The following is an 11,588-nucleotide window of genomic DNA, read 5'->3' on the forward strand; positions in this document are numbered from 1 at the left end:
ATTCGAGACAGTCTCAGCATTCCCCACAACAATTTTTAGGTCCCCAGCCCCAACCCTCTAGCGCCACCAACAGGTCAAAGTTGCAGGTACATTTCTGCTTGTAACTTTTGGACCGTTGGTCCGATTTTCAAAAACTTGGTATCCCTGGAATCCTTGGGTCAAGACGAATCCAAAGCACCCCATGACGTCATTTTCCGCCCATATAGTTTTCCCGCCATTTTGAATTTTGTGAAAATCACTTAAAATGCTTCTCCTCCCTCAATTTTGGACCAATTTCTCCCAAACTTGGTAGATGGCAACTTTGGACTAAGCTGCACAAGAAACTTACCCGGTTTTTAGAATTTCATAAGCGTTTGGCCGTGGCAGCCAATCAAAATTGGAGGCGCAGACGCCAAACAGGAAGTGTGCTCATATTTCGGCCGGCCTTTGGCGTATCTTAACGAAACTTGGTGAGTTTATGCCATACCCCTCGCTGAAGGACCCCAAAAAATTTGGAACAAATTGGCTGCTAGGGGGCGCTATAACTAGGAAAAATGTCTTTTGGCTCATATCTCATGATGCGTTTTGGCTAGAAACAAAATTCCACTGCCTATGGAATCCTTGGCTCAAGTCGAATCTATCGCACCCTATGACGTCATATTCTGCCTTGAGGATTTTCCGCCATTTTGAATTTTGTTAAAATCAATGAAATTCTATGGAAACCCATAGAACCGTCTGACGACAGGTTTTCAAATTTGGCACACTGATTCTAGGCTGCCTCACGGTTCTTGTCAGCAAATTTCAACTCAGCATCTCAAACTCTCTAGCGCCAACAACAGGTCAAAGTTGCAAGTACATTTCTGCTTGTTACTTTTGAACCGTATGTCTGATCGTCAAAATCTTAGTATGGCTGGAATCCTTGGGTCAACCCGAATCCAACGCACCCTATGGCGTCATATTCCGCCTGGTATATTTTCCGCCATTTTGAATTTTGTGAAAATCAATTAAAATGCTTCTCCTCCCTCAATTTTTGACCAATTCCTTCCAAACTTGGTACATGGCAACTTTGGACTAAGCTGCACTAAAAACTTACCCGGTTTTTCGAATTTCATAAGCGTTTGGCCGTGGCTGCCAATCAAATTTGGCTGTGCAGACGCGAAACAGGAAGTGTGCTCATATCTCGGCAGCCCTTTGACCTTTCTTAACCAAACTTGGTGGGATTATGCACCACCCCTCCAAAATGGCCCATACCACATTTGGTGCACATTGGCCATTAGGGGGCGCTATAACTTTCCAAAATGTGTTTTGGCTCTTACATCATTGAGCTCATATCTCAGCAGTCTTTTAGCACAGACACACACACACACACACACACACCTAGTACACTGGAAGTAATTTCAGCCATCACAGTCAATCGAATTTGACGGTGAAGCCGTGCATGCCTCTAACCGTCTGGTTGGAGGTACATTCCTGCTTGTAAACACTTCCTGTGCGTGCCTATGACCGTCTGCCTGGTCAGTTCTTTCTGTTGCCATGGCAACTTAGGCTGGGTCACCCTGCTTGGCCCCGGATTGCTGCTTGCAGCTATATTTATTATTCAACTTTCTTCTCCTATGGGAAGTCAATGGCAGCCCATAGAACCACACATAGGAAAATGCTCAAATTTGGCACACACATTCTAGACAGTCTCAGCATTCCCCACAACAATTTTTAGGTCCCCACCCCCAACCCTCTAGCGCCACCAGCAGGTCAAAGTTGCAGGTACATTTCTGGTTGTAACTTTTGAACCGTTGGTCCGATTTTCAAAAACTTGGTATCCCTGGAATCCTTGGGTCAAGACGAATCCAAAGCACCCCATGACGTCATTTTCCGCCCATATAGTTTTCCCGCCATTTTGAATTTTGTGAAAATCAATTAAAATGCTTCTCCTCCCTCAATTTTCAATCAATTTCTCCCAAACTTGGTAGATGGCAACTTTGGACTAAGCTGCACAAGAAACTTACCCGGTTTTTAGAATTTCGTAAGCGTTTGGCCGTGGCAGCCAATCAAAATTGGCTGCGAAGATGCCAAACAGGAAGTGAGCTCATATTTCGGCCGCCCTTTGGCCTATCTTAACGAAACTTGGTGAGCGTATGCCCCACCCCTCCATGAAGGACCACAAAAAAATTGGAAGAAATTGGCTGCTAGGGGGCGCTATAACTAGGAAAAATGTCTTTTGGCTCATATCTCATGATGCGTTTGGGCTAGAATCAAAAATCCACTATCTCTGGAATCCTTGGGTCAAGCCGAATCTATCGCACCCTATGACGTCATATTCTGCCTTGAGGATTTTCCGCCATTTTGAATTTTGTTAAAATCAATGAAATTCAATGGCAACCCATAGAACCATCTGACGACAGGTTTTCAAATTTGGCACACTGATTCTAGGCTGCCTCAAGGTTCTTCTCAGCAAATTTCAACTCACCACCTCAAACTCTCTAGCGCCACCAACAGGTCAAAGTTGCATGTACATTTCTGCTTGTTACTTTTGATCCGTACATCTGATCCTCAAAATCTTAGTATCGCTTGAATCCTTGGGTCAAACCGAATCCAAGGCACCCTATCCCGTCATATTCTGCCTTGTATATTTTCCGCCATTTTGAATTATGTGAAAATCAATTAAAATGCTTCTCCTCCCTCAATTTTTGACCAATTCCTTCCAAACTTGGTAGATGGCAACTTTGGACTAAGCTGTACAAAAAACTTACCCGGTTTTTGGAATTTCATAAGCGTTTGGCCGTGGCTGCCAATCAAACTTGGCGGAGCAGATGCGAAACAGGAAGTGTGCTCATATCTCAGCAGCCCTTTGACCTTTCTAACCCAAACTTGGTGGGATTGTGCCCCACCCCTCCAAAAGGGCCCTTACCACATTTGGTGCACATTGGCCATTAGGGGGCGCTATAACTTTCCAAAATGTGTTTTGGCTCATATATCATTGAGCTCATATCTCAGCAGTCTTTTTGCACACACACACACACACACCTAGTACACTTGAAGTAATTTCAGCCATCACAGTCAATCGAATTTGACCGTGAAGCCGTGCATGCCTCTAACCATCTGGTTGGAGGTACATTTCTGCTTGTAAACACTTCCTGTGCGTGCCTATGACCATCTGCCTGGTCAGTTCTTTCTGTTGCCATGGCAACTTAGGCTGTGTCATCCTGCTTGGCCCCGCATTGCTGCTTGCAGCTATATTTCAACTTTCTTCTCCTATGGGAAGTCAATGGCAGCCCATAGAGCCACACATAGGAAAATGCTCAAATTTGGCACACACATTTTAGACAGTCTCAGCATTCCCCACAACAATTTTTAGGTCCCCACCCCCAACCCTCTAGCGCCACCAGCAGGTCAAAGTTGCAGGTAGATTTCTGCTTGTAACTTTTGAACCGTACGTCCGATTTTCAAAAACTTGGTCTCCCTGGAATCCTTGGGTCAAGACGAATCCAAAGCACCCCATGACGTCATTTTCCGCCCATATAGTTTTCCCGCCATTTTGAATTTTGTGAAAATCAATTAAAATGCTTCTCCTCCCTCAATTTTAGACCAATTTGTCCGAAACTTGGTAAATGGCAACGTTGGACTAAGCTGCACAAGAAACTTACCCGGTTTTTAGAATTTCATAAGCGTTTGGCCATGGCAGCCAATCAAAATTGGCGGCGCAGACGCCAAACAGGAAGTGTGCTCATATTTCGGCCGCCCTTTGGCTTATCTTAACTAAACTTGGTGGGATTATGCCGCACACCTCCATGAAGGACGGCAAAAAATTTGGAACAAATTGGCTGCTAGGGGGCGCTATAACTAGGAAAAATGTCTTTTGGCTCATATCTCATGATGCGTTTGGGCTAGAAACAAAATTCCACTATCTGTGGAATCCTTGGGTCAAGACGAATCCATCGCCACCTATGACGTCATATTCTGCCTTGAGGATTTTCCGCCATTTTGAATTTTGTTAAAATCAATGAAATTCTATGGCAACCCATAGAACCGTCAGACGAGAGGTATTCAAATTTGGCACACTGATTCTAGGCTGTCTCAAGGTTCTTGTCACCAAATTTCAACTCACCACATCAAACTCTCTAGCGCCACCAACGGGTCAAAGTCGCAGGTACATTTCTGCTTGTTACTTTTGAACCATAGGCCTGATCGTCAAAAGCTTAGTATCGCTGGAATCCTTCCTTCAGACCGAATCCAACGCTCCCTGTCTCGTCATATTCCACCTGGTAGATTTTCCGCCATTTTGAATTTTGTGAAAATCAATTAAAATGCTTCTCCTCCCTCAATTTTTGACCAATTTTTCCCAAACTTGGTACATGGGAAGGATGGACTAAGCTGCACAAGAAACTTCCCCGGTTTTTAGAATTTCATAAGCGTTTGGCCGTGGCAGCCAATCAAAATTGGCTGGGCAGACGCCAAACAGGAAGTGTGCTCATATCTCGGCCATCCTTTGGCGTATCTGAACGAAACTTGGTGGCTTTATGCCTCACGCCACCCCAAAGGAGCACAAAACATTTGGACCAAATAGGCCGCTAGGGGGCGCTATAACTAGGAAAAATGATTTTTGGCTCATATCTCATGATGCGTTTTGGGTAGAAACAAAATTCCACTGCCTCTGGAATCCGTCCCTCAAAACGAATCCAACACCCCCTATGGCATCATATTCCACCAGATATATTTTCCACCATTTTGAAATTTGTGAAAATCTATTAAAATCCTTCTCCTCCCTCAATTTTTGACCAATTTCTCCCAAACTTGGTACATAGTAACTTTAGACTAACCGTCTGCCTGGTCAGTTCTTTCTGTTGCCATGGCAACTTAGGCTGGGTCACACTGCTTGGCCCCGCATTGCTGCTTGCAGCTATATTTTTAATGGAACTTGCCAAGCTTCTGATGAAATATGAGCGACTGTATTTCATCACACTGCCATCTTGAAACCGCCATTTTTGATGTAAACTGTATATTCATCACCAATCCTCCCTCCAAACAATTTAACACAGTACACCAGTTCAGATACAGTCAACATCCAGGTTTGTAATGTATATGTGACAAATGAAGGCTTCTAATTCTAAAAATCTAATCAGAAATTTTCTGTAACCATGTAATTTTTACTGGCAACAAAATATGCGAATCAACAGACTTCACATATTTTGAAGTTTAAATATCACTCGGCGAGATAATGCAGTACTGACACAGATACTAGTAAACAATCCTGCTGCCATAGCAATGTTATTCTTGCCATCTAAAAAGATAATTTTTCTCAGTGAATATAAACAAACAAAAACATATCACATAAAAATACAAGGAAAATGTTAATAGTTTTGTTTGTTTGTTTGTTTGTTTTGGGGGGGGGGGGTCACAGATTGGCCAGTGATGGACTTTTGTACTGTAGGCAGCAAAATGCTCCCAAGTGCTCACTGTTTGTGTGTGTGTGTGTGTGTGTGTGTGTGTGTGTTCACTGCTTCAGTTATCAGGATTATTTTTTACACCCAAACACTTGACACTCGGGCATCTTCAGGGCTGTTTACAACAATTACACAAAAGAACTTTAGATTTGTACTAAAAGACCTGTGCAAAAAGACTTTTGTGCAAAATGACTGGATACTGTTTCAACAAGCTGTAAGGGTATCAACGAATTTGTCTACGTCTGTATATAAATGGGTGCAAACACTGCATGAAGGCAGCAATTCCGGTAGCAGAGACATCTTCCCCTACACATCTTCTAGTGTGGTCCATTCTGTGGGTCATGGGTCATGTAAAAATCAGAAATTCTCTTTTGTACTATGATGAAATGTGATCTGTGCCAACTAAATACAGTCTGCTAATTCATACTTGAACAGTACATGGCCTAACTGGCCACAAACAACAATGATAAATGTGATACACTAATGCAGAGTTCCCAAAAGTACTTCGGTACTTGCAGTTAAAAGATGTAGTGCCCTGCATGAAGGAACAAGCAATTCAAACTTCTCTTGACCAAAGTCCTTACAGGACTCCTGTTATAGTCTCTGGCACTACATAGAAAATGTTTTTAAAATATTCAGGAGTATGAATATTCACTTCACCAACATTTAATATAATATACCAAAGGGAGCAAATGTTAATGAGAGTACAAAATATTTTTCTTAACGAGAGTACAAAATGTTTTTCATTTTACATCCACTTCACTGGGACAAGAAGACTTTTTTGTCTTTTTTGAAATTGTATAATTCCATTGAGTCCTTTTTCTCTGTTTACTCCTTACACATATTTAGGCCAGATTTCATGAGTCCGAACACTTCAGTTTAGCAAACTCAGCATGAGTGGGAGTAAGTAAAGTTGCATAGCTTCAGGAAACAAATGATTTACTTCCTTATGCATGCAGTGTGACTAGTCCAAGCGGTGCAAAGACTGTTAGGCAACTTTTTAAGAACAGTGCACGTTACTGTGAAGGAGATCAGTATGGACTAAGGAGTGGTGACCACTGAGCAGTAGAATGAACTAGTAAGATTAAGGGTACCTTTTTCTGGTAAAATATGCATAAAATGGATTGAAAATACAAATAAATCATGAAATGTTCTTTTTTCTATTTTTATTGTTGAAAATTTACAATATATAGTATATATTGTATAAGAAGAAGAAAACCATAAATTTTATTTACACAAACATTACCAGTCAAAAGTTTGGACACCCCTTCTAATTCAGTGGTTTTCTTTATTTTTTATTATTTACTACATTGAAGAATGATATTGAAGGCAAAAAAAAACTATAAAATAACATATGGAATTACGTAGTAAGCAAAAAAGAGTAAATACAGCAAAACATTTTATATTTGACACATGTTGCTGCAGAATGCTGTGGTGGTGATGCTGGTTAATTGTGCCTTCAAATTTTGAATAACTCACCAACAGTGCCCCTAGCAGAGCACCCCCGCAGCATCACACATCCTCCTTCATGTTGGGAAACACATAATGCAGGTACCATCTATTCCCCATTTCTGCATCTCAAAAAGACACAGCAGTTGGAACCAAAAATCTTAAATTTGGACTCACCAGAATAAAGTACAGATTTCCACTGGTCTAATTCCTTGTGTTTCTTGGCCCAAGCAATTTTCTCTCTCTTTTTTTTGTTCTCCCTCAGTAGCGGTTTCTTTGCAGCAAAAAAGGCCTGATTCACACCGTCTCCTCTGAACAGTTCATGTTCAGATGTGTCTTCTACTTGAACTCAGTTTCATCAGAGTGTTTGATGGTTTTTGCAACTGTACTCGAAGATGCATTCAAAATTTTTGCAATTTTTTTAATTGACTAACCTTCATGTCTTACAGTAATGATGGACTGTCATTTCTCTTTATGTAGTTGAGTGGGTCATGTCCTAATATGGATTACTACAGTTGTGGAATAGGGCTATTTACTGTATTTTGATTATTTACTGTTTGATCTCAAATGTATTAAGAAGGTAAGAAATTCCACGAATTAACTTTTGACGAGACACACCTGTTGATTGCAAATCATTTCAGGTGACTACCTCATGAAGCTGGTTAAGATAATGCCAATACTAGAATGAATCAAGGTACTGTAAATGCTGGCTACTTGGAAGTATCTAAAATATGAAACATTTAGGGTTTTTTACTTTGCCACATGATTTGATATCGTCAGTATTGTTCTTCAATGTATAAAATGGTCAAAATGAAGAAAAACCTATGAATGAGTAGGTACTCCAAACTTTTGACTGGTACTGTATTGCAATTCATATGAGCCTCCCATTATCATGACATTTTTACACACTCTTTTGCAGAGGATGTTCTGAGTTCATCATCATGAACTCAAAGGGCTTAAATTAGATTAATATTGCAGCTCATATTTATTTATGCAAGAAAACAACCTTTCTTTGGGAAGTGGAATGCTCTACCATCCTATTTTTAAGACAAACATTTTTGTTAAGTTTGTTTGGGCATAGTTTATTTCTGATCATGCTGTGAGCAGTTTGAACCCTGGTGGAAAAATAAGTGCATCATTACTGTACAGCGCTAGTATGGAGTTGTAGCTACTGATTTTTAGAATATTTGAGAGTTTTATTTGTAGTGTAGAACATGACTGTTTCTAAATATCTTTTGTTAAAACTCATGTTACAGCTGCCATTAAAATGGAACACTTACAATTAAACAAAAATACTTATAAATGCAAATAGGCTTACAGATGCCACCACACCTGGCTTTTAGCACCAAATACTTTTCTCCTGGAAAGTCACAAAGTTAATGTCATTTGAGAATCTGGTTCTTTTAAGCATGATGGATGACTTGTGTAGTTAATAAGGCATGTTTCTGCCTCACTCTCTGAACAGTTCCTGTTGGACAACTCTGAGCCAAGTTGTTTGGAGGAATAGGGAAAGGAGCCAATGCAACTTGAATGGCAGGTGTCTTTGTAGGGCTCAGAGATTGCAGAGAGATAAAGAAAAGTCTGTGAGGTGCTTCTGACCTCCCTCATATTCTGAGACACAAGTGATAGCGAATCTTTGGAGATAATGGAGGATACTCGCTGTCGCTCCAGCCAGTGGAAATTAGCCTGTTTCTGCTGCCCACAAGCAATGATCTTGCAGAACAGATAATTGATGTTTTTTGTGAGTTTGATGAGTACCGCTTTCTGGAGTAGTATGTAGATCCATGGATCTAGAATAGGGTTGGTTGAAGCAAATCGTATAGCCAAAAGATCTGGATTTTTGTCCAACCGTTTCTCCACTGGAGTCTTATATATTTGGTTGATGAACACCTGCACCTACAGAAAAGACATTGGAGAATTATATGGGATTGTGTGGGAAGGAAGCATGAACATAAAACCATGAAAATGTAATTAGCATCATTATTATTTGCTCTGTTCTACATGTAGACACCAAAAACTGATGAAGTTTGAAATTTTCTGGCCACTACTCACCAAAACCCTGAACTAACAACAAAATGTTGAGGGGTTCTTTAACATCAGTCCTGGAGATTGACAGACTAGCACAGTTTGATACTACTAGTAGAGCAACTGCATGGGGTGGGGATCCACTGAACTGGATCTGAGAACCCTTGTCTAAGAGGGGATATTTTGAGTTTTTTTTTAAATTGCCAGTTCTTCCTATGGAGACTGCTGAGGCTAGTATTATACTACTAGGCTACTGTACTACTGTAGTACTTTGTCTTTAGTGTAAAACCATAGTGTTTAATTTTAGATGTTACTACTTTACAGAGGTACTAGATTAAAAAAATACATAGTGCTTAGTATGGAATTCGGGAAATAGCTCTTGCTCTAAAGAACTTCCTGGTTGCATTATGTCTTGTCAAGTGATTTTGATCACATTTGGGCAGTGATTCCAATACATGCATTTAAAATGCATATGTGAATGATATGATTTGGAAATCATTTGCATTTGATTTCCAAAATAATTTGGGTTATATTCTTTCAAAATACAGAAAGTACTTTGCATAGTGACACAATGTGAGGGATTTTAGATTCCTTGATTTTGATTATTTGATTTTCATTTTTAAAAATGTTATTTGTATCATAATAATGTGTTTTCTATTTTCAAAATACAGAAAATATTTGTGATTTTAGACCTGGCAACTGCCCCAGAGCTGGTCTATAGCTACAGCACCACAAACTTTTTTTTTTTCCATTTGGAACCCCTCTGGGAAACACTTAGCTACCCAAAGAACCCTTGAGGAGTCCCCCTTTTTCCAAGGTGTGCCATGAAATTGCGTAATGTTATATAGGCGGCTGAATGAAGAACTCACGACGAGAGGAATGGAGCAAACGAGCACCACAGCAGATGTGGCAATGAGCAGCACGACCATGTGGATCTCGGCTCCTGCCAGGCGCCTACAGCTCCGTTTCCTACCAATCTCCGTGGCTCTCCCCTGATCGCTGCCCAGCGACATCCTCCGCACAAACCTACGGTGCATGCGCATCAGCGCGCCACACACCGCCACATTGCAGATGACTGTGGCCAGGATAAGCACGAAACTGACACCTGCGTACATGTACGAGAAGGCGGCGTGTATACTCTTCTCAGTCCTCCAATCTAGGAAGCACCATGTCTCCGGATACTGCATGGTGACCCGGCCGAAACCCACGCTTGGGAGGGCGCAGAAAACACCGTTGGAGACGTAGATGGCGACAAGCGCGGCGCTCGCCAGCCTCTGGTTAACGTAGTCGTTGTAGAAGTATGCATGGTTTATGGCCACATACCTCTCCACAGACATGGCACAGATGATGCTCAGGCCAGCCAACGAGAAGAACAGCAGGACGAATCCGAAATACTGGCACAGAGGCTCTCCTGCCGGCCACGAGCCCTTCACGTACGTGACTATAGTGACAGGACTCGCGAGCACCGTGCCCAAAAGATCCGTGACCGCGAGGCCGCACACCAGCGTGTAAAATATCGTTTCCTTCTGCTCTTTTCTGGATTTACACAGCACGACGATAGCGATCAGGTTGCTTATCACACCGAATATGAACATAACCACCGGGACGGTGGGTTCCACCCTTAATAGTGAAATAGTGCCGTTGTACATTTTAAACGCGCCTGTTCTGGTTTCCGAAACTCCGTCGGTGCGCTGTGGCTGTTTGGTTGGTTGGGTCTTTCTTTCTTTCTTTCTTTCTTTCTTTCTTTCTTTCTTTCTTTCTTTCTTTCTTTCTTTCAAAAGTACACAGGCGACAAAAGTAGCCTTTGCGTAACCGGAATATTGAGTCGACCAACTGTGTGAAAAAGTAGAAAACTCACAAAAGAAAACATTCAAACTCGATGCACGAGACTTAATTTGGCGCAGGCGCGTTGGAGGAGTGTATGGACGTCTTAAGTTTTACAGGTTTGCCCCGCCTCTGTTTACTCTAATGCAGAAAAAAAAGGTATCAGTAATTATAGGCTATACATAGTTTAAATAGAAACTCAATTAAACCGAACTACGTTTAGTGTTGTTAAAGTTATACATGAACTCACGACTCCAGATTGGGACCTTAGTATGATGGCATGAATGAAGCTCGGATGATAAATTATACCTTTGGTCAGGAGGGCAGGTATGAATTTGTGGTGGTTCTATAAATAGGCATCGTAATTGAATTGCATTTTCCCCTGAGACCAATAATAAATAAATAATAAATGTCACTGGTGTAGTTTGTAACTATTTTTTACACTTTTTAACAAGTTAGAAAAAAAAAAACAGGCCTGACTGGTCCAAGAAGACGTTGTGGTAGGCCAAAGGCAGATAATAAAGTGCATGACGGCAATAAGTGGAAAAATAAAATGGTCAATATCATCTCATCTCATTATCTCTAGCCGCTTTATCCTGTTCTACAGGGTCGCAGGCAAGCTGGAGCCTATCCCAGCTGACTATGGGCAAAAGGCGGGGTACACCCTGGACAAGTCGCCAGGTCATCACAGGGCTGACATATAGACACAGACAACCATTCACACTCACATTCACACCTACAGTCAATTTAGAGTCGGCAGTTAACCTAACCTGCATGTCTTTGGACTGCGGGGGAAACCGGAGCACCCGGAGAAAACTCACACGGACACGGGGAGAACATGCAAACTCCTCACAGAAAGGCCTTCGCCGGCCA

The 11,588-nt window shown here is 41.5% G+C and overlaps 1 protein-coding gene across 1 annotated transcript; it reads right to left on the reverse strand.

Moving 5' to 3' along the window:
- Nucleotides 1-6,656: 6,656 nt before the first annotated feature.
- Nucleotides 6,657-10,797, reverse strand: ptger4a (prostaglandin E receptor 4 (subtype EP4) a). The gene is made up of 2 exons (XM_060931820.1): nt 9,761-10,797; nt 6,657-8,762 (listed from the first exon to the last, which is right to left on the reverse strand). The coding sequence occupies exons 1-2, from the start codon at nt 10,538-10,540 to the stop codon at nt 8,235-8,237; spliced, it is 1,308 nt and encodes a 435-aa protein (XP_060787803.1). The 5' UTR covers nt 10,541-10,797; the 3' UTR covers nt 6,657-8,234.
- Nucleotides 10,798-11,588: the final 791 nt, after the last annotated feature.

Source organism: Neoarius graeffei, chromosome 10 (genome assembly GCF_027579695.1).
Source record: "Neoarius graeffei isolate fNeoGra1 chromosome 10, fNeoGra1.pri, whole genome shotgun sequence".
Classification (NCBI taxonomy): domain Eukaryota; kingdom Metazoa; phylum Chordata; class Actinopteri; order Siluriformes; family Ariidae; genus Neoarius; species Neoarius graeffei.